Consider the following 27,820-nt stretch of genomic DNA (forward strand, 5'->3'; position numbering starts at 1 on the left):
GCGCTCTCCGCGGCTGGGATGGCAGTGGGAGGGGACCCTCTTTCCCAACCGGGTTATAAAAACTGCGCCCTCGGCCCGGCCCGGTCCTCTGCCACTCTCGCTCCGGGATCCCCCGCGCCAGAGACGCAGCAGCGCTCCCACCGCCCACACCCACCGCGCCCTCGCTCGCCTGTCCTCCCCGAGCCAGTCCGCGCCGCCGCAGCCGCCCAGCCCACCGCCACCGTCTCAGCCATGTCCACCAGGTCTGTGTCCTCGTCCTCCTACCGCAGGATGTTCGGCGGCCCCGGCACCGGGAGCCGGCCGAGCTCCAGCCGGAGCTACGTGACCACGTCCACCCGCACCTACAGCCTGGGCAGCGCGTTGCGCCCCAGCACCAGCCGCAGCCTGTACGCCTCGTCCCCGGGCGGCCCGTACGCCACGCGCACCTCGGCGGTGCGCCTGCGGAGCAGTGTGCCCGGTGTGCGTCTGCTGCAGGACTCGGTGGACTTCTCGCTGGCCGATGCCATCAACACCGAGTTCAAGAACACCCGCACCAACGAGAAGGTGGAGCTGCAGGAGCTGAACGACCGCTTCGCCAACTACATCGACAAGGTGCGCTTCCTGGAGCAGCAGAACAAGATCCTGCTGGCCGAGCTCGAGCAGCTCAAGGGCCAGGGCAAGTCGCGCCTGGGGGACCTCTACGAGGAGGAGATGCGGGAGCTGCGCCGGCAGGTGGACCAGCTCACCAACGACAAGGCCCGCGTCGAGGTGGAGCGCGACAACCTGGCCGAGGACATCATGCGGCTCCGGGAGAAGTAAGGCGGCGCCCACCTCGGGGCTGCGGGAGGGAGGGAGGGGGGTTCGGGGCCCCCGCGAGAAGCCGCCACGCCCTTGGGGATGTGGCTGGGGCGGTGGCTGTCTGGGGGACAGCGGGTGAGCGGGGCGGTGGCTTCGGCGGCGCAGCCCCGCCCTGCACCCAGACCTTGCAGTTCGCATTTCCTCTCCCCTCCCCCCCCCCCCACTCATTGCCCAAGAACACCCCGCTTCAGGTTACAGATTTCTTAAAACTACCACTTTGTAGCCGAAGGCCCTTAAAAGCAACGAGCGCGATCTCCCCCAAACTTTGAGAAAGTTTCCTGGCCCCTTCTGGCGTGCAGCCATCATGGGGCGGGAGAAGGGAAGAGGGGAGGGGTGTGGAGGCAGCGAGACAAAGGGATTGCAGAGGTTCCTCGGAGGCGGGGTGGGGGCGTTCGCCGTGCAGGCTGGCGTGGCGGCCGTGATTGCTTTTGCACACTGCGGGCCGAGGTCCCGCCAAAACTTGCGGAGGGCGGCAGTCCTAAAAGCCGCAGTCGCCGGCTGCCCGCAGAGGTGGCGCAGCGGATCTCGTCTCGCGGCGCCGCGACGTGGTGGTTGGGTGTGGCCGCCCCACCCCTGGCGGGGTCCCAGTTCCCTTTTGGTTAATGCGCGACTGTTTCAGGTTGCAGGAGGAGATGCTTCAGAGAGAGGAAGCCGAGAGCACCCTGCAATCTTTCAGACAGGTTTGTAGATTCTGTTCCCACTTGCACAGCCACCGGACCCCGCCCCATCAACCCACGGGCAATTCTCAAAAGTTACTCAACCCAAGTCTAGAGAGCGCAAAACTTCACTTCTGTGCGCAAAGCCCCCTAGCGGCAGAAAGACCGCAGATCGGAAATTGTCCGAATGAAAACCCTTGAATGGGGTGAAGCCTTTCCTTAAGACATAAAGAAAGTCTTTGATTTTTTACTTTGTTTCGACGTTTTTTTTCAAAAAAAAATTTTTTTTTCCGTTTTGTTTTTGAAACACATTGGCATTCAGATTCTGAAGTTACAGTTTGATGTAGATAAAGGCTTGCTAAAGTCAAGCTGGCTAACTTTTACAAGGCCACCAGAAAGCACAGTTATGCCCTGTACTTTAAAATGTAAATGTACAGGGGGACAAGAAACTTAGTTTCACTGGATGGAAGCCAGCAAGTGTCTTTTCTTCTCTGCAAGTTCCATGGCGGCTTTAAAGTTATATGGAACTATCCCCAGGCACAACTATTTTGTGATCTAATAAGGGTGAAAAGGAGCCATCTGTCCTCTGGGCTGAAAGGTATTAATGGTTTCTACGGGCTTCACTATGGAATGTAGATACAGACATTCTGGCAAGTGTGGTGGCTCAGGACAGAAATAATAGGAGTCTTTGTGTTCCCAGAGAAGCTTTGCAACAGGCTGCATTCTTATTGAATATGTAATGATGTAAGCACAGTCCTAGTCGGACACAAGTATTTGCTAACATCCGTTATCTAATCTCTGGCCCAGACTTGTGAAGTATATTCTTAAAGCTACAATCATAATTCACATTTTGAAAGGCCTTTCTTGATTTGGTTTCTTAAATTCTTTAGCACATCCTCCACAAGAACCTAAGGCTGAAGAACGGATTTTCAGTAAAGGGCTTTTTGCTCCAAAGTTAGATAGACTTAAAGGATTTTTAGCTTGAAATTAGAATTCAAAAGCAGGAAGAGCTGCCAGCATAGTTTTCTTCCCCTGAGCACTTACTGGCATGGCTATAAAAGCTCTCCGAGGAATAGTCTAGAATAACATTTTGAAGCAGAAATACACTTACCAGATTAAGTTAAACACTGCAGTGTGTGCTTCGTTTTAGTAACCGAGCATTTATGATCATCATATCTATAAAATTTTCTGCAGAGCAGTGAGTTAATATGAAACAATATTATTATGAAAGATCTCCTGTTTAGGGATTAGGTAAAATCCCTCATAGTCTCATCAATGAAGTAGAATGTCCCCCGTTGAACTTTTTTATAGAGGTCAGTAAATTATCTTTTGCATCTCTTTTAGGGCTTAACAAGCAAAAATGAATTTTGCCCAAGCCTGTTTTTTGTTGTCACTCATTCCTCATTCACGTTTCCATGAAGGTGATAGAGGTGTCTTTGAAGACTAATGCTATAAACTGTACACTGAGTACAGTTGCTCACAAAATAAGAGGTGTAAAGATTCTCGTGACGTTTCCTCGAGGGGACATAAAATCTTTGGGACGTAGCAGGTTACAAATGGTGGAAACAGAAGAGAGCCAGAGCGGCAAGAATTTTTCACATAGTTTCATTACATGCATTTTGAGCAGTCATTCTGAAACAAACCTAGTAACAGAATTTACACCGTGCTCAACGGAAGGGACGGACACACCCTTGTAGGATGTGCTACGAGAGGAAGCAGAGAAAATACAGTCCAGAATTTACATTTCGTTTCCTTACGTGCCTGAACTGAATCTTTGCCAGTGTACGTCTTGAGTTGGAGTATAAATCTAGCCTGTACCCTGAATGCCAGATGACTACACACTGACTTTGAATTCTAAGGATAAGTTTCAGAAGTTTGAGTAGAGAAAAAAAAGAGAGCTCATGGATACACCGACACTTTCAAAGCACAAATTTCTGTTCTGCGTACTCTCAGGTATAAATGAAGTGAGATCTGGCCATCCCTATGATCGTCACGTTATCTCGCGACATGATAAAAAAAAGAGATCTTAAAAATGCTGTCATGTGGATTTTAATGACCGATGAAGTACGGTTTGCCCTGTGCAGTTGAGCATTTATCTGCATCCAAATTGCTTATCGGCCACCTAGAACACAACACAGTGGGTCACAATTCAAATTAGTTAACGAAGCAAAGAAAGAGTATGTTATAGTACTGGGTGACTCACGGACCTAATGCAAAAGTCATAACATCTGTCAACAATCTCTTCACAGTGAAGAGACTAAGCTCATGTGATTAATTTAAAATGAATCCATGAGACAGGCCTTGGGCTTCAGCAGCCCCCCAATGCCCGTCTCTTCTCTTTTCCAACCAGGATGTTGACAACGCTTCTTTGGCACGTCTTGACCTTGAGCGCAAAGTGGAATCCTTGCAGGAAGAGATTGCCTTTTTGAAGAAACTACACGATGAGGCAAGTGGAGCCCCTTTTTGTGGGTGAATGTGGGGGAAGTTGTCCCCAGATGTGGCTTGACCGACCTCCTGTCTGTTCTTTCTTCAGGAAATCCAGGAGCTACAGGCTCAGATCCAGGACCAGCACGTCCAAATCGACGTGGATGTTTCCAAGCCTGACCTCACCGCTGCCCTGCGGGATGTACGCCAGCAATATGAAAGCGTGGCTGCCAAGAACCTTCAGGAGGCCGAAGAATGGTACAAGTCCAAGGTAGGACGCTAGTCCGTGTGGCTAGAACAAAAGAAGAGTGTTTTGCTCTGAAAATGCTTGCACCCGTCTGTGATTCCTATACATACCCGTTAGCTCCAGTCAGAAAGCTGGCTTGAACGTCTTCAAACTTCTTGAACTTCTTGTTCAAGTTTAATTTGTTGCTGCAGCCTCCCCATCACTCACGCCTTCTCTTTTCCACCCCTCCTTCTTAACCCTACATCAAAGTAACTCCCAACACCATGCCCTTGACCTCCACCCTTGAACGAGGGCAGTAGATCACGTCTCTACTTGAACATATCAGTGTCAGCATTCCATCGCTCCCCCTCTGCTTTTCAGAACAGGAATGCAGACGTATTCTGAGAGACAAGGAGATTTGAAGTTAAAAATACGGACCGTGGTTTGGATTATGTGTCGTTTATTTGTTTGGTCACCATCTTTAAGATCTGCCGGTTTTCTGGGGAAGGTAGAATCTTAGAGGATTGGAAACCAAGTCGCTTGGGGGGGGGGTCTACATTTTTGATTTGTTTTTTGACAGTTTGCTGACCTCTCTGAGGCTGCTAACCGGAACAATGATGCCCTGCGCCAGGCGAAGCAGGAATCAAATGAGTACCGGAGACAGGTCCAGTCCCTCACCTGCGAAGTGGACGCCCTCAAAGGGACTGTGAGTATCAGACCCCCGTAAAAGAGGGAACATGACCAGTCTGCACCATCCACATGGACCGAGCTAATGGCGATATCTGAACAAAACTTCAAATGAAGAAAAAGTGATTTTTTAGTCCAAAGACCATGAGTTGTCAGGACGGGTTCAAAAAAGCACTTTGGGGTCTGAAGATTTGAGCTTACACGGGCCTTATTGTTCTAATACTTGAGCCTTTCTTCCTCCCTGCAGAACGAGTCTCTGGAACGCCAGATGCGTGAAATGGAAGAGAACTTTGCCGTCGAAGCTGCTAACTACCAAGACACTATTGGCCGCCTGCAGGATGAGATTCAGAACATGAAGGAGGAAATGGCTCGTCACCTTCGCGAATACCAAGACCTGCTGAATGTTAAGATGGCTCTTGACATTGAGATCGCCACCTACAGGAAGCTGCTGGAAGGCGAGGAGAGCAGGTATGGCATGAGGGCTTGTGTGCCTGAATTAATAGCCACCGTGTATTAGGTATTCTGTCACTCATTTGACATTCCTCACCTCATTTCATCTTGGGAACATATCTTCAAGGTAGCTACTGACCACTTTTTATAGATACGGAACCTTCGGTCAGGAGGTTTAGTAACTTGCCCAAGTTAGAGTTAGTCAGGGGCAGAGCTGGGATTTGAACTCTTAACTCTCTGAGCGCCAACGCTTTTCCCACTCTGTGAGCCTCCAGTTCACGCCCCTGTGGAGAAGATACTTGGGGTAAAAGATTGTAAATGTACTAATGAGACCACTCATAGGTAAAATATGTTTGAAGCAAATCCCTCACGCCATGAACTACAGGAATACATTGTCTCCTTTGATGAAAACAAGAAGTGAATGAATTCGTGCCTTATTGTTTGAGCTGTTTTCCAAAAATTTTACTGTTTTTATCTTTTTATAGGATCGCTCTGCCTCTTCCCAACTTTTCTTCCCTGAACCTGAGGGGTAAGCATGTGATTGCCCTTTTTTGAAAAATTTTAGCAGCTTTGTAACCAGTCTGTTCATGATAAAGCACTCATTTGTTAAATGATACTTGGAAATGCCATACAAATTAAAATCCTGTAAAATATCCATAGTTTTTCGATCCAAGTACTGGCTTACAGTCTGTGCTTCCAGTTAAATTTAAACTACATTGACTTCTTCCTTTGGGGTGTAACTGAAATAGTCCATCTTGATGCTGGGCTTTCAAACGGGTATTCAGTCTCTAGAATTCTTTTGGGAGCAGCACTTTGAGCAATTATGAACCACAGTCATAATTCTTTGGCCAGTTACTTGTTTTTTTCAAATGTCCTTTTTCCTCATTTGGGGCTTTTTTCTTTATTCAGAAACCAATCTGGATTCACTTCCTCTGGTTGACACTCACTCAAAAAGAACACTTCTGATTAAGACGGTCGAAACCAGAGATGGACAGGTTGGTATCTTTCACTCAAAATCGGCATCATCTCAGGCCGGCATTGATAGCCTTGTGAATCACTAAGTCTGTATCTCAGATACACCTGGTTAATTGGGGGGGGGTTCCGTTTCACCCGTGACCCCTCAAAAGAGAATAGGCCTCTTCTCCTGGCATGACCCCCAGCCAACTAATTATTTGGTTCCTCAATGTGGAGGTGAGATCGCAATCTACCTATAGTCCAAAATAAAGGATTTCTTTCTATGGTCCTTAATTTAAAATGGGAGCACAGCCTCTTTCCATTACTTTCTAGACTCGTTTCATGAGCTCCTTCCTTAGAACCTCAATCCCAGGAATGTTTTGATACCGGACATATGGCCTTCCCTACTGACTGTGCCTCCTCAATGCTCCTGTGTCCTTTGACGTAGTGCAGGGACATGCCCTACGATCACTTCATTTCTTGTTCGTTCCCTATGCCACGAAAGAAATGGCCGAAATCTATTGTAACCTTCGTGGAATCTTCCCTTGCCCATAAACTTCAAGCGTACGTTCTGTACAATTAGAATGCCTTCATTGCTTTTAAACTTTGCTACATAGGATGATCACAGCATCCTTCAGAAACATAGTTCAGTTTTCTTTTCTTAAACGCTAACATTCCATCGGATACTTAATCTGCTTGTAGGTGAAGAGCGGCTTACGTACGCATCTGTCCCTTCTAGCTGGGACCCTTCTTGTGTATAATCAACATGACCTGCCTGTTTTCACAATAAATTCTGTTTCGTAGGGATTTTTCTTTGTCGTGCTCAATGGGGTAACTGAATCTTTAGCATGTAGTACCGTATTTGATTTGAATTTGAATTTTTTTGCAGGTTATCAATGAAACTTCTCAGCATCACGATGACCTTGAGTGAAGATTGCACAGACTCGGTGCAGCAATATATTACCAGCAAGAATAAAAAAAAAAAAAAAGAAATCCATATCTTAAAGAAACAGCTTTCAAGTGCCTTTCTGCAGTTTTTCAGGAGCGCAAGATAGATTTGGAATAGGAATAACCTTTAGTTCTTAAGAACCAACACTCTTAAAAGATTTAGAGAAAAGTTTACAAACATAATCTAGTTTACGAAGAAAACTTGTGCTAGGATACTTTTTAAAAAGTATTTTTGAATACCATTAAAACTGCTTTTTTCCAACAAGTGTCTGACCAACTTGTTTCTGCTTCAATAAATCTTTGGAAAACTCTTTGGCTGTGTTACTTATTTGATAATATCCCCACAGTTCTCCAAAGTTTACGAGGATATATGTGTTAGTCAAATACTTTTTAGTCCTACTGGTTCATTTGTCACAAAAATCTAGGCTAACTTGATAAATCCAACTTATCTATGCTTGAGGTATAGTTCTTAACTGGGTCATTTACAGGTAGACTTCACTTCTTTTCAGTTACATTATTTGAACTTAACAAATAGACGATCTATCATAAAATAATTTGTACAAAAATGACAGGTCTTTTCACAAGATGAGTTCAGCAGGGTCCATGGCCAGGTGTGATTTCATTCTAGCAAACAGACTTTCTAAACCCAAAGACTTAGGCTGAATGAAAACTTCTGGGGGAATGCAGCATATGGGAAGCTCGGACTCCCCCACGGGAGTTAGAATATATGGCAATGGCAGTGCATCGGGTGCATCTTTGTTAGCAAGAGGCAGGAAGGGACAGGTCCGTCAAGTTTCAGCGAATGACACTTGCATTTCTGTGTCTAACTATATATATATATGATCTCTATAAGTGTACTTTTTAAATGTTGGTTTATTTTTGAGAGAGCGTGAGTTGGGAAGGGGCAGAGAGAGGGAGACGCAGAATTCAAAGCAGGCTCCAGGGTCTGAGCTGTCAGCACAAGAGCCTGACGCGAGACTAGAACTCACAAACCGCGAGATCGTGACCTGGGCTGAAGTCGGACACTTGACCGACTGAGCCATCCAGGCACCTCTATCTATAGATATTTTTAAAGACTTTGGTGTTTGCAGACAGAAAATAAGGGAAAATCCCTACCTTCTGGCTGAGGGGTTTAATACTTGTGAATCACAAGGTAAAGTGATGCTAACTAAGTGTAATGAGCTTGCAAAACCTGGAACAGTGAGAATAAATGGTACAGTCGGGAGAAGCTTCAGGACCCAGAGGATGGATAGAGGGATAGAGTTGAGATAAAACAGGAGACAGAGGGTTGGGGCACCTGGGTGGCTCGCTCGGTTAAGCATCCAACTCTTGATTTCGGCTCAGGTCGTGATCTCATGTTTGTGGGATCAAGCCCCGTGTGGGGCTCTGCACTGACAGCACGGAGCCCGCTTGGGATTCTCTCACTTCCTCCCTCTCTTCCCCTCCCCGTCCACACTCTCTCTTTCTTAAAATAAATAAACTTAAATTGGGGGCGGGGAGGCACCTGGGTGGCTCTGTCAGTTGAGCGTCCGACTTCGGCTCAGGTCATAATCTCATGGTTTGTGAGTTCAAGCCCCACATCGGGCTCACTACTGTCAGCGCAGAGCCCGCTTTGGATCCTCTGTCTCCCTCTCTGCCCCTCCCCCACTTGCACTCTCTCAAAAATAAATAAAACATCACAAAAAAAATTTGTTTAATGGGGGACAGAGGGTATTGCCTGGAGGCAAAGGAGTCGTAATGGTTGGTAGTGTGTGTGTTCTGGGGGGAACTCCTTTGGGTAAAACCCTGTACTTCTCGACCTCCCGGATTTCCTCTATAATATGATCCCCTCTCCTCCAGGAATCATGTGGCGGGCGTTGGCTGTAACGTTCAGGCATTCGCCTCTACCTCTCTTGAGTTGCCAAGGGGAATAGTAGGTAGTGCGTGCAAAGCCCGCCTCAGTGCCAGACATTGTGTGCTGAGAAACACTGGCTGCGATTGACATCGCTTTTGTTGTGGGGGCCGCGCACAAGTAAAGAAAGGCTTGGCTGGGGAGATGACCCCCAGCTGGGGTGACTCTATATCCCAGTTTGCCCCATGGTCTTGTTGTTTAAACATTATTTATGAAGACTGCCCTATTCAGACTCCTAACTGTATTCATTCAGTAAATCTTTTTTTTTTTTAATTTTTTTTAACGTTTATTTACTTTTGAGACAGAGAGAGACAGAGCATGAACGGGGGAGGGTCAGAAAGAGAGGGAGACACAGAATCCGAAGCAGGCTCCAGGCTCTGAGCTGTCAGCACAGAGCCCGACACGGGGCTCGAACCCACGGACCGCGAGATCATGACCTGAGCCGAAGTCGGACGCTTAACCGACTGAGCCACCCAGGCGCCCCTCATTCAGTAAATCTTACAGAAAAGGGTGTTTACCCTGAGAATCCTTGAGCGTGCCTGTCCCTCCCCCAACCCCCATATATGCACAACTGGTGTGTTGAACGGTGCAATCCGAGTTAACACAGCAAACATCCAAGACTTCGGGCCCTGAGAGGCTTTTGCTATTGGACTCTTGGTTTTGTTTTCTGTCCGTTAGCCATTCCCACCACCATGCCCCCAGCCTCCTAACCCTATTTTTCATGCCTCCTCTGTCATTTCTCCTCCACCTCTGGCTCAGGAGGGTCATCCAGGGAAGACATAAGCCCCATGTTGGTCTTCTTCAAACATGTGACCTTTTATTATTATTTAAAAAAAAAAGTCACGCTATGGTTTTTGTCCCGGGGAGGAAAGGAAGCAGGGTAACAGGGAGTTCTGCCCCTCTACTTTGAGACTCATGGGCTCCCCAGCCTTCAAAATCCCTTCCAGCTCTTTCTCACATCACCTCCCCAAAATGGCAAAGATGAGCCAGCGTCCCTTATCTGGGACTGTCAGAAATTAGCCTCTAATGAAAAGCCTCGTAGGGGCCCACCTCATAGGAATTCAAATCTATTTAAGCCTTTTTTCTTTTTATTTTTAATTATACTTCTAGCATTTTCTTATCTTCCACTTTGAAAAACTAATAAAAAGAAACTATGTTCTCACCACCTATGGTGAAACAAAGATTAATGCTCGGTTCTTTTATATTTAACATTAATCCGAGATTAATGGAGATAAAAAAAAAAGGAGGGGGCAGGGTGAAGGAACAGTGACATGAAGTGAGGGCTGGGAAATTTACCCGGGAGGGGGGGTGCTGGGAACCCCACAGAAATCAGGTGATAACTGAGTCCTGCTAAGTTGTCTCACAGTCGTGACGGATGGAAGAGACGGCGGGGAATGAGAAAAACGTTTGATTTAGTCGCAAGGCGCCTAATGGAGGATACAGTTTCCGGGGACGAGCCTCTGACAAAGCACTGGGACCAGGAAACCTCACTGGGCTGTGGTGACCCGTGAGTGTTGCCTGGTGATGGGGGAAGGGACGGCATGGAGAACACCGGCTTCCCCTCCTGTTTTCCCAAAGAAAGCGAGGAAAAAACCAAACACTATGCCTGCAAGAGGGCTTTCTCTGCAGGCTGCCAGGCTTCAGCTGAAAAGAAAAGGGTCTGTTTTCAGCTGTGATGGCTGCCATAACAAAATGCTACAGACTGGAGGGGGAGGGCCTTAAACCACTGACATTCATCGTCTCCCAGTTCTGGAGGCTGGAGCTCCAGGATCAAGGTGTTGGCAAGGTTGGTTTATTCCGAGGTGGCTCTCCTTAACTAACCTCTTCTTACAAGGAGACAAGTCACATTGGATTAGGGACCACCCATATGACCACATGTTACCTTCATTACTTCTTTAAAGACCCCATCTCCAAATACGGTCACATGCTAAGGTACCACCATACTGGGGGTTCGAACTTCAACATACGACTATGGAACTGTGGGGGAGGGGAGCCTCCCGGGGAGGGGACACAATTCAGCCCATAACAGGGTCCCAGTTAAACATTTGGAGAACATTCTCCTCGTCTGTCTTCAAAATAAAGCCTGTGAGAGAGATTTTCAAATGGCCCTAAGTTTCCGAAGTCACCGATGGCTAACACACTGATGACAGATTTGTGGCCGTCTGGGACTATTCAACTTCTTCACCTTTTCAACTCCCCTCTCTAAGAGGAGAGCGGTGTGAGGCAAATCCTTCGGAGACTTTCTACAAACAGCTATCGTGTAAGGCAAGCACTTCTTTAAGGGCACTGTAGGAAGTGAACAGGGAACTGTGGAAAGCCACAGCTGTGGAAGAGGCAACAGAACCATTTAGTAGGCTTTCCTCGGAAGATTTTCCACAGTCCCAGACCAGTATAAAGCTACATTCTCTTGGAAAGTTCAACTCTCCTGGGTGTATCGGGCACTGTGTTGGGCACTGGCTGTACAACCACAAAGTCAGCCTCTTTACCGAGTTCATACATAGCCTATCAGTGCAGTGAAGAAGAACCGTGCTATTGACTGAAGACCGGTGTGCCCCCAAATTGCATATGTTGAGATTCTAAACCCCAGTGTGGTGGCATTAGGAGGTGGGGCCTGGGGGAGGCAATCAATTAATTAATTAATTTGGGGAGGTAATTCACGAGGTAGAGCCCTCATGAATGGGATGAGTGCCCTTGAGAAAAGACACCAGAGGACATGCTTTCCCTCTCCTCTGCTTTCTGCTCTGTCAGGTACTGTGTGAGGTTGCTTTCTGCAAACCAGGAAGAAGGCTCTCACCAGACACTGGATCTGCTGGCACCTTGATCTTGGACTTCCCAACCTCCAGAACAGTGAGAAGTGCATTTCTGCACTTCTGTTCAATTTAGTTCTCTTCAGCTGGAGTCAACATGGAGAAGGGGCAAGTTCTGTCCTCGGAGTTCAGACTGGGGATCCTAATCCTGATACTGGTCATAGCGCAGTGTGGGCCTTGTCTCTCCAGCATATGGAAATTCTCCGGTCTTCTCCTTTACCTTCTTGGTTATATGAATTATAGTTATAGATATTTTTTCGTCCTTGTCTGCTAATGTCAAGACATGAGTCACATGTGAATCACATGTGACTTTGTTCATATTGTTTGTTTTCTCTTTTGGTTTGTGATTATTTGGTGCTGTCCTTAGGATGCCTCATAATTTTTTAACTGGATGCTGAAAATCCTTAAATGAATACTCGTTCAGGCTCTGGACAGCATGCGCATCCTCTAAAGAGGAAGAAAAGTTTTCTTTGTACAGACAGAGTATCAGTGGATCACCTTGATCCTGGGAAGGGTTAATCTTAGCCTTTGTGAGGGCTGGTGTATTTTAACTCCATTATCTTAATACTGTTGCTTACCTCTCAAGTGTATCTCTCAGCCCTAGTGTGGGGGACATTTCTGAGACTCAACTTTGTCATAAACTGTGTTTATGAAAGCCCTCCCACCTTGGCAGAGCTTAAACTCTAGCCTACGCTTCTCCAGCACTGAACTCTCTGCTCATTTTTTTTTTAGCTTCCCTCCTACTGTCTCTGGTAGGCTTCTTGGTGTCTTGTCCTAAATAAATGCAGCTTCTGAGATGGCCAACAACTGGAATGAATCTCTGTCCCCTTAGCCTAATGGGAATCCATTCCATGTTTGAGTTCTCCCTCATTTAGAAATTACCCTCTTAGGAAAAAATGAGTGTGGATTTTACCTTGGATACTTTTCTTCTCTTAAGGAGTATAGCCCTCAATCTCAATTCTTGACCCTGTTGGTTGCTCTCAAACATATTCAAAGAGGTGTGTGTGTGTATTCCAGCTATTATACTGGGGGAGATATTCAAGTTGTCTATTGGCACTAGGAAACATACACCTGCAAAACTCAGCTTAAACCAACAATATGCGGTTCTCTGGGTTGACTGGGCTCAGCTAGGGAGAGTTCACTTGGGATCATTTATGCAATTGCGGTCAGTTGGTAGCCGAGGCTAGGTCATCTGGAGGCTCAACTGGACAGGATATAGAAGATAGCATCTCGTTATTATGCCTCTTGCCTCAGTGCTCCTTGGTTTCTTTACCCTCCTATGGTCTCATAATCTGAGGCGTGGGCTTCTCACAGCGTAGTATCAGGATAGTATCCTTACAGTGTGACCCACTGCTAAGAGGTAGGAAACAGAAATGTCCGGTTTTGATAAGGGCTGTGCCTGTAAATTAACACGGCATAGCTTCCAGTATAAACTATCAGTCAAGTAAGTCACAGAAACCACCCAAAGTCAACAGTGGACAAATAGACTCTATTTTTTGGTGTGAGAGTGGCAAGGTCACGACACAGAAGAACACGTGGAATGAGAGATACTGTGGCCATCTTTGGAAAATACCATCTGCCACACAAGCTCCTCTGTTGGGGTTGAAATGGGTAGTCCCAATAAAACTTAGCTCAAGAAGATACAGAAAACTTGAGGTTTTTCTTGAAAGAAAATATCAAGAACAGATCTCCCAACAATTGAATTCTACCAAGCATTTAATGTACAAATTCCAAAGCATCACAACAAACACTTTGAAATCATAGAAATGAAGAAATATTTTCTAATGCAGCGTATGAAGAGAGCACAACCTTAATTTTAAAAGTAGGCAGAGATACAAAATAGGACATGAATACATTTGCAGATCAACTTTATTCATGGATATAGATGCGAATATCCTACTGAAACATCAACAAACCAGATTAGGTTGGCTAAGTTTCTTTGAAAAGCCAAAGGCGGGACGAGCTGTACAAGACATGTGTTGTGAAGGAGAAGTGTAAAGATATAGGGATAGACGGGTGAGCCCTTAGGCTGCATTATAGGTCTGACGCCAGAGAAAGGAGAGGACTTTCTCAGAAGGACTGACTAATAGGAATAGTGTCAGACTGCAAGGCAGATTCAAGAAAGTTCCAGCAAAGCCTATAGGGTGCTCCTCAAGTCAATCACTGGCTAGATGAATCCCATGTGCCACGGGAATGGATCAGTGTTATTATTTCAGTATGTTCAGTCATTGGTTTGGGAGCAAAAGGTTGGCAGTGGGGCTATCACTCAATTACGCTTTCTGAACCAGCAGATGCAAGTGATGTATTTCCTTGCCACTACACAAATCTAGCAATATATTTTTAAAATCCATATATGTATATAAACGTATAAAAATATAAAGATAATAAATGCTGTGTATGGCTCAGGAATACAAGATTACTTAAATATTAAAAATCAATTAGCATAATTTAACATGTTAACATATTAAAGGGGAAAACCATACAAACAGAAAAAAATTACATAATATGCAACATTTAATCATTATAAAAACATTTTAAAAACAGTAACATAAAGGACCGTTCTTAAATTGATATGAGGTAGCTAGAAGAAACCGGGAGTAAACATAAAAAAACAATGGTGAAATAACATAACTATTCCCTTTAAGACCAAGAACAAGGATACCCCGTTCCTATCCAGCATCGTGCTATTGGAAAAAATAAAGAACTAAAAAGCAATGTAAAGAGGAGGGAAAACTGTCATTAATTGCAAATGATAGTGTTGCTTTTTTGGAAAACCCAAAACTATCTACACACAAATCATTTACAAAGAAACGCAAAAGGCTGAGAAGAGATGAGACCCTCTTTGCGATGAGTTGAGTGAGATGAATGTCAAGACGGGAAGATATCTTACCACGTAGGGAAATCGTAAAATAGAATAATGTGCTATTGATGCAGAGATAGACATCAAGAGACATTAATAGAGTACCCCCAAATAACCCAGGTACCTTAGAGAGTTCGGGCTACTATAACAAAATGCCATAGACTGGGTGGCTTAAACAGCAAACATTTATTTCTTGGTTCTGGAGGTTAGGGGCCTAAAAACAAGCTGGGACTGGTGAGGGACCACTTCCTGGTTTTCAGACAGCTACCTGCATACTGTGTCGTCACAGTATGATCTCTTCTTATAAGGGCACAAATCCCACTGTAAGGACATCTCTATCATGATCTCATCTAAGCCTAATTACCTTCAAAGTCTCCCCGGTACCAAAGACCCTCCCAAATACCATCAATCACATTGGGGTTTAGGGTTTTTAACATATGAATTTTGAAGGGACACAAACATTCAGTCCCTGACACCAAACATACGGAAATTTGCTCTATGATACAGTTCGTATTGTTCTAAGATGCATAACCGGAAGAAAATCATTTTGAGAAAACCACTTAAAGGTGTTGGGAGAGGTCAGCGAGAACACGTGACTGCTAATTGACCCACGAGCTGAACATCAGCCATCAGAATCTCCTCCCTCCCGTCCCTGTCCTTACAATGTACATTCTGCTTGCCTTCCCTACACCCAGAAGCTGCCTGAAGAGTACAGCCTTAAGAGAGTGATGTGGTGTTGAGATTATCTGATGGTATATCCAGTTAAGACCTCTGTATAAATGTTCAAGAGTAGTTGACAGGCAGGTGTGGAGATCTACTCCTCTTGGGGCTCCCAAGACAAGCCTTGTACATACGTTCCCTTGCTTATTAAAACTGCCACCTACGAAGCTGATGTGGTCTGCCTCTCTTTGTGGTCTCTCCCTGCCCTCCACGCATGGGTGCTGGTTTCAGATTTTACCTAGGAAGCTTGGGAGGACAATGCAAAGCAACGTAAGGGGAGATGCCACCATTATGTACCCAAAGATTTTTCTGAAGGCTTTTTGTACAATGGACCCAATGTTTTCTTTTTGGCCACTTTCTTGCTGAACTTGAAGGGGTGGGTGCCTCTTTGAGAAAAGAGATGACGATTGGATGGTTTTAATGTCTCTTTATGTCTTGCCAAAGATTTCTTTGACAATGCACAAATTCCATACATAATTGCTCAACATCTGAACAAAATTTATTTTCTATAAATATATAGTCTAACATTAACTCTAGGAAGCCTACATTATGTTTGACAGTCTCAGAAGCCTTTCGTTCCTATTCATTGTCTATTTCACCACACCACACAAATCCCATCTTTCAATTCCAATTAGGTATGGATAACGCAAACTACCTCTGTATAATCTCACATGTGTAGGGTTACGGGTGCAGTCATAACTGAATGTTCTCCCCACCACCTCCCGATAAACTCTCTTCCCCTATGTGATTCACTGATCATAAAATGGTTTACTGCAAGAAATAAAAATGGATATGTTGAAGCTGTCTCCAGGTGGTAGATAGGATGAACTGCCCATGAAACAATGCAATCAGCTCCAGGCAGAATACATTTCAAGATGTTTCTCCCTATGGGATTTGACAGAAACAGGCAATTTTTTGTTCCAGTTGCCATGTGCTTCAGCAAATCATTCTGGCTGTTCTGAGTAGTCACCTTTAAAGCCCACGAGTGACCATTTGAGTTCTTTTTTGCTTCAAACTGACAGAGCAATGCTGAAGCAGAATGTCATCCGTGAAGTTCCAGTCTGTTCTGCTCAAGAATTGGATACACTCAGACCTATGCTGGCTTTCCGTACCATGGGATGATGACATTTTTTGGCTTGACCGGAAAGTCCTCTTGATAATACTGGGTTGATGAGATTTTTATGGTTTCCAATGAAAGCAATAACAAGTGAGACTGTGTGATGGGAAGAACCATCTAAAACAGCTGATCACAAAAACGACGAGGTCGCTGTTCCAAAGTAACTCTGCATTCACATGATTTGGCTAATCGACCTTCGTTGAAAGAGATATCTGTAAAGAAGGTTTGGGTTCATAAAGTTTGAGTCGATCACAGTAACACAAAGTTGAGTTTCGAATAGTGTTTTCTGGTGTGTCCTAAAAATAGGTTGTAAATATGTTCCTTCCAGGGATGGATTACTATCTTTAGGCCAAAGCTTAAGAAGATGAAGGAGAGCTTTCAACCAGCTGCCCAGAAGAGAGAGAGGCATGCATTTTAAGGACACAGGATCCCCAAAGCTACCACGTGGCCGAGGGCAGTCAGACTGTCTTGAATGTACTAATCAGATTCAGCAGTAGCTGGACTGTTGTTGGGAAAGGTATCCCTGCAACTGGGCCCGTGTGTAGCCTCGAAGCTGCCATTGTGGCCACCCTATTCATGTGTCCATGGTTCTAGTTCCAGAGTGATTGACAACCATGGCTGGCTAACGTCAACTGGCTGAATCATTTTATCTACTCGGTGGTTCAGTGTCTCTTTTGGTGGTGAGATGCCTTGGGGTGGGCATTAATATGGGCTACAAAAAATCTTCACACTTTGTGCATCTCTATCCCGGCCCTCTTTAATCGTCCAGACCTTCTCTTTCTAGGCCCTTGGCCAGCCAGCTATGCTATTGGTCTCAGTCTCTAGAGTCCATATGTTTTAGACCTTGAACGCTGGCTCAGAAGTGAGCGAGGCGTCCAAACTTTTTATTGGGTGATTGCCTTCTGCTCCTTCATTCTTGCCTCCTTCCGGTTGTAGAAATTAAGAAAGACGCTATCGGCTATTTTGCCTGTAAGGGAGCCAGGGTCTGTTAACCATTTCCACAGCCTCCCGTGGGTCAAGCCACTGTGGCTGCCCTCCCAACTTCACCAGTCATTATGGGTAACTCTGGCTCCTTGGCTTCTAATGGTTGAGGGACCCCTCGTGGCCCCATCCTTTTTAAACATCCCATATTAAAGGCCCGGTAACAAAACCAGCTCTGTGTCTGTCTCACCTACCATCCGTCCCGCCCTGCAGAATTCATCTTACCACCTGTTTTCTCTAACTCTTCCTGGTCCCAACTCTCTGTTCAGGTCTTCCAAGAAGTAGAAGCCAAGACAGGATTAGGCTGGCTATAGCCTAGTGGCAGCAGTGGTTGGGAATGAAGACAGAAGTGGGTCCCAACGTGTGACAGCCTGAGACAATCAGCCATGTTCTATAGCGAGTTTTCCTGAGGGGAGTTCAGGACCTCCATGGTTCACCTCACCCAGGACCACACAATAATTCTTGTCAAGGAAGAACCTTTCCTCAGATGCCACAGAATCTGCAAAGATTCTTCTGATCCTCCAATGAGAAGAAATGAGCTGAGATTTGAGTCCAGCTCCAAAGTGTGTGCTCTCAACCACGACAGGAGGCTAACGGAAACAAGAACAACAAAACCCCCAAATCTGGCTGCTAAATTGGTAAGTTCTGAGAAATACTAAACTAGCTCCATCTCCGAACTTCTCAAGTGGGATGGCTCTCACCATCAATCTCCATCTCTGCTTAATTACCAACCAGGCGTTGTGAATGATGTTCTAGCACTCCTAAATTTCCCAGCCAACAACTGCTTACATCCTCTTTTGCAAAGTACAACTGTTTGCTAATCAGGCCTCAGGAGGGCTTAACTGTTCCACGCAGAGTATCAGAAATCTAGAGAACCATTAAGTCATTACCTCGTGCCAAAGTGAATGCTACAGCATATTTTTCCGAGATCTTAACCTGTCTAGCATCTAATGACTCAGAAAGTGTGTCTCTTATTTAACCCCTCTCAAGATGCGTTTCTCACCAAGAAGCTACTAATGACCTGCCTTGTCAGGGGAGTTAGTCCCTTCAGGTACCTGTCAAATGATTTTGTGCAGTTAATCTAAAGCAAAGGTAAAAAAAAAAAAAAAAAAAAGAAAGAAAAGAAAAAAAAGACCGTGGCAGAACGATTCTGGAAAGCAAACAAGAAAAAGCTCTCAGCTGGGAAAAGTCTAATTGTTATTAGCACATGCACTCCTGGTAGGGACATGAAAAAGCCACACAAATCAAACACCAGCGTCTAAAATCAAATGCACGTCGACTTAAATCCTAGTCTTCCATTAACCTGATAAATTATTCAGCCTTCTTACACATTTAATAAAGCTGAGAAACAGGCTCCAGAAAATATTTGCATGTAAGATATTATTCGAGAAATAAATAAAGCCTTGGTGGAAGGCTATGGTCTTACCCGACTAACTGATAGAAGTACTCAAAGGGAGCTGTCTGTCCCGCAGGTTTCTAAGTCACTTTCTTCAGAGGGCAATTCTTTTTGGATTGGTGCTTAGCATGGTGGTAGTTGCTTAACTCCTGGCGAGTGGAGTCGGCTTGATTTGCCAGCCAGAGGTCTTGATGAAATCTGGCTTTAGTATCCTCAGATGTGTTTTCCCCACCTCTGAACAGAAAGATCTCCTTGGGAGAAAATCCTCTGTTTGGGTCTTCCTCCTAAAAATGTGTGTGTGTGTGTGTGTGTGTGTGTGTGAGAGAGAGAGAGAGAGACAGAGAGACAGAGAGAGAGAGACAGAGAGAGAGAGACAGAGAGAGAGAGACAGAGAGAGAGAGACAGAGAGACAAAGAGAGACAGAGAGAGGGAGAGAGATACACAAAGAGAGAGAGACACAGAAAATCCTGTTTAGGTCATGAACACCCTTGGCGATACCTAAGAGGAATCCTCCAGCCAAGTAAAATGTAGAAGAAGGGACAGAGGTCCCTTCTTCAAAGACCATTGATCGCTTGGACAAAGAAAGGTGAGGCAAAACCTAAGAGGTCATTGTGGTGTCCAAAGAAATACTGACATCTACTGGTGGGTCTAGAAGTCACAGGACTTTTCCAAGGGCCACATTTAGCTGTAATGGGATTGGAGGGATTAAAAGCCAACAGACAAAACTCAGAACTCCTTAAGTAAAACATAAATTTGTTACAGCTATTAAGAATAGTTTTCAACTTTTCTGGTATTTGTTATGGTCCTTTTGTTGCCAGAGAATCATTGACTAAATCCGTTCACCTGAACATTCAGCCAGCGAGAAGCACAGCCAAGGCAACAGTAAAATAAACCAAATTCCTTTCTTTCTCGTGATCCCAAAACGTACCTCCTGAAAACGGTGCCTTAAAAAGCAGCAGGAATGACGGGAAGTAGTGTTGCTTAATCAAAAGATACACCTATGTTTCCGGTCTAGAAACCACCATTTGGCTTTGTAATTTCTACTGCATTACTTACTCTCTCGGAATGTCAGTCTTCTCAGCTGAAAAGAGGATTAAGAATGCCTCCTCCCCAATGGTAGTTTGAGGCAATTAACACAAAATGCTTTGCTCACATAAAATACTCCATGGGGTTGTCATCATATTTAAATAATAATAAAAAAAAAAACAGGAAAAAAGTGGGACCATTTGGTTCTTGATGACCAAGCTATGATTTCGGAGAGCGCCTCTCAAACTTTAATTTGCACACAAATCACGAGGGAATCTTGTTACAATGAAAGTTCTGACGCGTCAGTCAGGGAGGAGTCTTTCGTACCAGATTTCTAGCAAACTCCCAGGTGATGGAGCTGCTCCCGCGGGACCACGGCGAGTTGCAAGGACACATGTGTCCACTGCCCCCTGGTGGTCAGGAGTGTTGAAATGGCCTCTCTCCACTGCCGCCTTTTCTGAGGGGCTTTTTTTCCGGAAGGGTAAATCGCTCCGAAACTTGCAGACATCCCAGTACATGGACGAAGAGAGCACAAGAAATCGCTGGGCCAGGAAGAATTTGGCTGATGTAGAAAAATGGAAAACGTTGCTTCTCGTGCCTTTCCAATGTATGGATTCTGCTTCTTATAAGAGAGACGAGGCATGTGGGGTTCTGAATCAAAACCACCCTTTAAAAGGGGGTTCTGTGACTGAAAGCCCAGCAGTTAATTTGTTGGGGTGCAGCTCAAGCCTTTCTGCAGGCTCTGACAATGATGAGCAATTCAGAGTCACAGGTGAGTTTGCCTATTGGCTTTGCCACCTGCCACCGGTGAGGTCACGGGCAAGTTCCCTATCTTGTCTAGGCCTTAGATTTCTCAGCCTATATTGGGAAAGCTAATCCAGGTAACACAGATAAGGCCTTAGCACATGTGCTGCTCAATACATGATAGTACTATTATTGTTCTCATGAGAAAACAGCCCGGCTCTCATTTCCCTTGTTTTTTAGTTTTTTTTAAATTTTTTAAGACGTATATATTTAAGTTTTTTTATTTATCTTGAGAGAGACAGAGAGGGTGCAAGCAGGGGAGGGGCAGAAAGAGAGAGAGAGAGAGAGAGAGAGAGAGAGAGAGAGAGAGAATCCCAAGCAGGCTCTGTGTTAGTACCACAGCGCCTGACATGGGGCTCGAACCTATGAAACTGCAAGATCATAACTTAAGCCAAACCAAGAGCAGGACGCTCAACTGACTGAGCCGCCCAGGTGCCCCTCCTTTGTTTTTTTTATATATAGTACTGCTACTTTAGGGAACAGTGTGTTAGAACAGGCCGTGGGACATCACAGAAGCAGGTTTGGGAGGAAGCAAGATGTGGGTTCAAATTCTAGTTCCACTACCAGCTGAGATCAAAGCTATACACCATCTCCGGGCCTCTGGGTCCATCTGCACAAGAGGGGAATTATAATTTACTGGGCTGCTGGGAGGACTAGAAATGTGAGTTAAACTGATACATACTAAGGCCATGAAATCAGTTGCTATTAATATCAGTGAGAGAAAAAACAACAACAACACACTGTATCTGAGATCAGACTTGAGCTGTAGAGCTCTTTGTTCTCCTGAGTTTTCTACCTACACACGGTCCCCTACTTACAATTCAACTTATGATTTTTTGACTTTAGGACAGCGTGTGAGCAATACACGTTTAGCAGAAGCTGTACTTTGAATTTTGAATTCGGATCTTTTCCCGGGCTAGCGATATGTGGGAGGATCCTCTCTCCCGTGACGCGGGGCAGGGCAGCAAGCCACAGACCCCAGTCAACCTGCCAGCGCGGGGGCAAGCGACTGGTGGGCTTATGACCATTCTGTACCCATCCGACCATTTTGTTTTTTATGTTCAGTGCTGTATTCAACAAATTACATGACATAGTCAACACTTTATTACAAAATAGGCTCTGTGTTAGAGGATTTTGCTCAACTGTAGGCTAATGTAAGTGTTCCAAGCACGGTTAGGGTAGGCTGGGCTAAGCAATGATGTTCAGGAGGTTAGGTGTATTAAATGCAATTCGACTTAGGATATTTTCGGCTTAGGATGCAACCCCATCATAAGCTGAGGAAGATCTGTAGATACACCTCATCTTAAGCAAATCAATTAATCTCACTGGGCTAATAAAATACAAAATGGAGGCAGGAATTGTGGTCCTTCCTATAGGTCAAAAGGTAACTGTGAAAATTGGGGTTTTATTTTATTTATTTTTTAAGTTTATTCATTTTGAGAGAGAGAGAGAGAGAGAGAGAGTGTTTGTGAGCAAAGGAGGGGCAGAGAGAGAGGAAGAGAGAGAATCCCAAGCAGGCTCCATATTGTCAGCAGAGAACCCAACATGGGGCTCGAACTCACAAACCCTGAGATTATGACCTGAGCCAAAACCAAGAGTCAGACGCCTAACCGATGAAGCCACCTGGTGCCCTGAAAATCAGGTTTTAAAAGCTCATTACTGGGGCGCCTGGGTGGCTCAGTCGGTTGAGTGTCCGATTTCAGCTCAGGTCATGATTTCACGGTCTGTGAGTTCGAGCCCCGTGTCAGGCTCTGTGTTGACAGCTCAGAGCCTGGAGCCTGCTTCCGATTCTGTGTCTCCCTCTCTCTCTGACCCTCCCCCATTCATGTTCTGTCTCTCTCTGTCTCAAAAATAAAATAAGAAAATATTTAAAAAAAATAAAAGCTCATTATTATTATAACCAATTAATTATTGTAACCAATTAAGTTGTATTTTAAATTATTTTAAAATCATATGTAATTTTTTAAAGTATGCAGAAGGCTTTCCTTACACACCATCACAATTATTCTGTATGACAATGTCCTACGTGGGCAGGTGGCCATATTTGCGTTTTTGTGCAGGTAAAGAGGCTCAGAGAGTAGGCAAGTTGTCTAGGTCCATGAAGATGGCAAAACACACCAAACAAAAACAAAAAGTTCATCTCTTGGAAATTGTCAAAGAGATTTGTGGAGCAAAAAAATACTAGTTAAGTGAGCCACATTAACAAATGCTCCATATTTTCACTGCTCAGACTGCAACCTAACATTGAAGGACTGTGACTCCATGACTGATAGATAAGGGCACTCTTGGCGGGCTCGGAAGACAGGAGTTCAAGTCCTGACACTGCTACTTTCTGGGGGTGATGCTGGGCCAGCCACACTTTCCCAGAATTTCACTTTAACTATAAAAGGGAGACTTTGAGCTAGATAATGTCCAAGAGTATTCTTTTCTTTTAATTGGGCATCAGGGTGGCAGTCACCGACAGAGGAAAAGAGACGGTATGAAATGTGAGAATATATTACATTCTCCTTCGTAGCTAAGCTTGTCCTTGAGTGTTGGGGATATAGGCCATCCAAGGGGTTGTCCAACATCCAAACTACCCTTTTATTAGTTCCCTATCCTCCCTTTTAGGAAATCCCCCATGCTCTGGAAATCTTTCTACTGACGTCACCCACCCAGATCTTTCCTCTTGCTAGCGAGGAGCACTCAGGGAACCAAGACTCGGCTTGGAGGTCAGGTCCGCAGCGAATGATAGGAAAGAACAGTCGTGGCCTCATCACTGGCGATGTCAGCATCCCCTTTGCTCTTTCTTCTTTGCTAAGGCTGCTGCCAAAATTCTTGGGAATACAGAGCGAATACAGTTCAAACTATAGTTCATAATGGTGCAAGTTACATGAGGACTAAGAAAGGCAGGGTAAGGAATTCAAAAGTAGTTACTCTTCCTTTCAGATGTTTAATTTGAATCCCGCCTCACTCTCCGTGAATCGGGCATTAATGTCCCCTTCTAAAAATGTACCACATTCATAAATGAAATTCTGTTCAGTAAGATATATTTACGCACATGACTGGCACCCCGCAAGACCGTGAGCTAGTGGAAAAGTGCTATGTGCTTCGTGAATTTAGAACCACATTTCCTAAATGTCAAGTGTTTCTTACCTGGAAAAAAGAAAGGAAAAACAACTCTACATTTTAAAAATGTTCTGCGGCTTCCTTGATGAGACGTTTTAAGGACCATTAGCTGCCTCAACAGAAATGTGCTTTAGGGAGGGGAAGCATGTGAAAGATTGTTCTCTAGTTTAAGATTATACCCTCCACCTTGCAATAAAGCTGTAAACTCAGGGCGCCTGGGTGGCTCAGTCGGTTAAGCGTCCAACTTCAGCTCAGGTCATGATCTTGCGGTTCGTGGGTTCCAGCCCCCCATCGGGCTCTGTGCTGACAGCTCAGAGCCTGGAGCCTGCTTCGGATTCTGTGTCTCCCTTTCTCTGCCCCTCCCCTGCTCATGCTCTGTCTCTGTCTCTCAATAATAAATAAATGTTAAAAACAAAATTCTTTTTTAATTTTGAAAAAAAAAAAGCTGTAAACTCAAGCAGGCCTTTTGCACCCTGGTTATTCCAAATCATCTTTCTCTCTTGCCCTTAAACTCCTTTCTCCGAAAGACAAATGCATTTAAAGGCATTCAGCACAGGGCCAGCCTCAAGCGAGGCCTGAAGAGGTGTGATTGCCTGAGCCTTTTCTTTCACTTCACGTGCAGGGTAAATGCTGCATCTATAGCCTAAGCGTTAAAAAAAGTTCACCCCTGAATTTCACGAAGGTGGCATATCTTACGCATAGCTTATGGGGTTCCCGGAAATGGGTTTGGTCGGAAGGCAATGATCATTTTGGGAAAAAAAAAAAAAAAAAAAAAGAATTCTGCCCAAGATTTTCCGAAAGGGTAAGAAGATAAAAAAGTATTGGTTTTTCTATCTCTGGAAAACTGGCAAACTGTTCTTCATCTGATTTCTTTTTCATCTTTTCTGCTTTAATTTAGGACCCCAGGGAATAGAAGCATCTAATCGTCAAGCGTTTGCTTCAGAGTTTCCAGGCCTCAGAGAAGTTCAGCTGGTTTTTGGCATCAGGATGTATGATAATGGACTACCTTTCATCAGTTACCTCCTTCATTTTTATTTCGCTTTGCTCTGTGGAATCCGGGGTGTAAGTACGCTCAGAGCTGATATTTCCTGGGAATTAGTGTCAAGAGGTTAATTCTGTAAGAGGCGCTTTCACAAGTAGGAAACATCAAGGAGAGCCATCTCTAACGGACGCGTGCTTTGTTGTAAGAACACTCACGGATGAGTAAACAAATAATCCTTTTGGAGGAAGAAAGCAGTTTGAACTGGCTTCTCTTGACCTTACTTTTGTAGATTGCGGAGCTGATTTCAGAGTGGTCCCGCTAAACCTCCGAAACTTTTCGGAAATTGGCGCTTGCCACAAGCAACTGGAAAGTCTTCCGTCGCTTGCCACTCAGGCAACATTTCCAACACCTACTATGCGTGGAAAACAACAGGGTAGGGTGTGGAACTTTACAGTGGTGACACACGTTTTCAAAAGATGCCCAAGTTCAACAACAGGGGCAAAGGGCGCTTGTATCACAGCAACTGAGGTCCTAATACCCCTTAGGAAGAGAGACAGGTTAGCGGCAAGAGGCAGGAAACCTCTCTGATGGGACTATCAGACACAAAAGAACACGTTAGCCGGCCGTGTTCCCAGAGAGGCAATGGTCCATCCCTGCGCTGGGAGAAATGGCAGATTCTCCAAGCGGGAGCATGGAAATCAGTCAGCTGGTGAGGAACTTGGTCGCCAGTGGTACACGGTTGGAGGATTAACTACTTTAGCAGCTGTGGTAGTTTCAAGGTCAGCAAATTGTGCCCTTATGCTTCCACATCGACCTAGTATCTCAGGTGACTTGTTGGCTCCCCTCAAGACAGCTATCTTGGCTTAAAGAATTCGGGGTCTTCTGGAGAGTCTCTGGGTGCAAAGACGTCTAGTTCCCGGACCACACTGAAAGCTGAAATAGAACCCTCTTGTATGAGATAGCAGTACTCATTTAGAGGAAATGCTTCTAGAAAACCGAAGCCTTAGTTCTACATCTAGAGTGATTAACATAGATCGTATCATTGCTGGCATTTTAACTGGACATCTTAAAAACCTAACATGTGGAATAAAATAACGATGAGCCTCAAGGTCAGAGGTCCACACTGCTCCCGGCTCTGCCATTCACCATCTGTGGGGCTGACATGGGGGTCACCAAACCTCACTGAACCGCACCTTCCCCTTCTACAAAATGGAGAAGGGCACCCCAGTGGGCTACATGAGATGGTGATACATGTAAAACCACAATGAAAACAACAATATTCCACTCACCGATCAATGCCTCATTTATTATTGATGACCAATAATTTGGAAAGAACAGACTCTGATATATGATCCACTGAGAGTGAAAACTCAGAGGGAAATTAATGGGGAATAAAATTTTACATAATCAAGAACGGAGAGATGTGCCAGGGCAGGCAACCTTTTATGTTCCTTGCGAGTTCCATGTGATTGTGATACATAAAGCCACCCAGAAATGAGATGAAATCCATTTCGCTGAGGGGTTATGCAGGGAGGGCAATTATTTCCTATGAAACGCACATAACAAAGCCGGGAAGCTTCACTTCCCCTCAGAACACACCGCTGCTCTATTAGCTGGATTAATTAAAATGTTTTCTATCTCAAAACACTCCTGATATAAAAAAAGGAAGCAAGCATGTTTTATTATGATAGTGCCGGTCTTATGGCATGAGTAAAGAAGGATCAATATGAATTCTTCTTTCTTCAAGAATAAAACGTTCATTTTAACCTGAGAAATAAAAACCACGTTACCATATAATCTATAGTTAGCCTATCAAGAACTCCATAAAAATATGCACTGTTTTGAAAAAAGCTTTAAAGCATACTGCATAGTAAACCCCATTGCCAGAAGATCAAATCCAAATCACAGCCTTATTCAGAAACTGTCTCAGTCAAAATAGCTCTTTCCTGCCTAGCCCCCAAACCCTCTAATTCCTTCCTTAACCTTAACCTCTAAAGGAGCTCCATTCGATTTATGATGATGTTTTCATGTAAAGTTGATAAGAAACGAATTTTGAAGTTTGAATCAGATGCTCTTACAATTCCTTCCCACTCCTCATTTTGCAGATGGAGAAAGCCCAGTCTCGTGACAGGACACACATCCCCACTCTGTTCTGATACCTTCAAAAGACGATCACATAGAACATCTCCAAGTGAAAGGACAATGCAGCCTTGTTTACTCAGAAATGTAAGCATTTCGTAACTTTTTTATTAAAGGAAATGAAACTTGTTATCCTGTTCTTTAAAATTCATCCTGAAATTCATCCCACCTATTTCCAATTTAATGTTAAAACTATATTTTATTCTTATTTTTGTTGCTTTCCAAATCTGAGGTCATAGCCACTCGTCCATCTAAAAATAAGACACAACCATCCCCTACTATCTACATCTCTTTGTTGATTCTTGTTCCTTGCAACTCTCTTGAGCTGCACGTCTAAAAATCTCAGGTTGATGGGTATCTCAGATTTAGAGGTAAATTAGCACTGCATAGGGCTGTGAAATAATTTGGCTTCTGCACGCGCAGCACGGTATATATCATTTCTCCAACAGAACTCTAAAATACCTATGACTCTAGTAGATCAAAGTTATGGAGTCCATTTACGCTCTTGCATTTACTTCAAATCCATTCAAAAGACCTTAAAAAATATGATACGTTGCCCTATTTCTTTCTTACCAAACAGACAGGATCACAATACTCCTAGAATGCTAACCTCATTACAGGTTCCACTTTTATATATTTATTTCCTATTAGAGAAAAATGAGTCATGGTGAAGTTTCCTCGGAAACCTGAAAAAAATTACTTTTCAGGATCTCATCCCCAAGACTTATATAAATGCCCTCAAGGGTGTTACTTACTCTCTCTCCTTTTACACCAGATCCTTCCTGTGTAAATTAAGGAATATTTTGT

The 27,820-nt window shown here is 44.5% G+C and overlaps 1 protein-coding gene across 1 annotated transcript; it reads left to right on the forward strand.

Moving 5' to 3' along the window:
* The first annotated feature begins 3 nt into the window (after nt 1-3).
* On the forward strand, nt 4-7,493 carry VIM (vimentin). The gene is made up of 9 exons (XM_060659547.2): nt 4-794; nt 1,457-1,517; nt 3,844-3,939; nt 4,027-4,188; nt 4,724-4,849; nt 5,078-5,298; nt 5,766-5,809; nt 6,190-6,275; nt 7,124-7,493. The coding sequence occupies exons 1-9, from the start codon at nt 19-21 to the stop codon at nt 7,163-7,165; spliced, it is 1,614 nt and encodes a 537-aa protein (XP_060515530.2). The 5' UTR covers nt 4-18; the 3' UTR covers nt 7,166-7,493.
* The last annotated feature ends 20,327 nt before the right edge of the window (nt 7,494-27,820 follow it).

The sequence above is a fragment of the Panthera onca genome, chromosome B4 (genome assembly GCF_046562875.1).
Source record: "Panthera onca isolate mPanOnc1 chromosome B4, mPanOnc1 haplotype 2, whole genome shotgun sequence".
In the NCBI taxonomy this organism is placed as follows: domain Eukaryota; kingdom Metazoa; phylum Chordata; class Mammalia; order Carnivora; family Felidae; genus Panthera; species Panthera onca.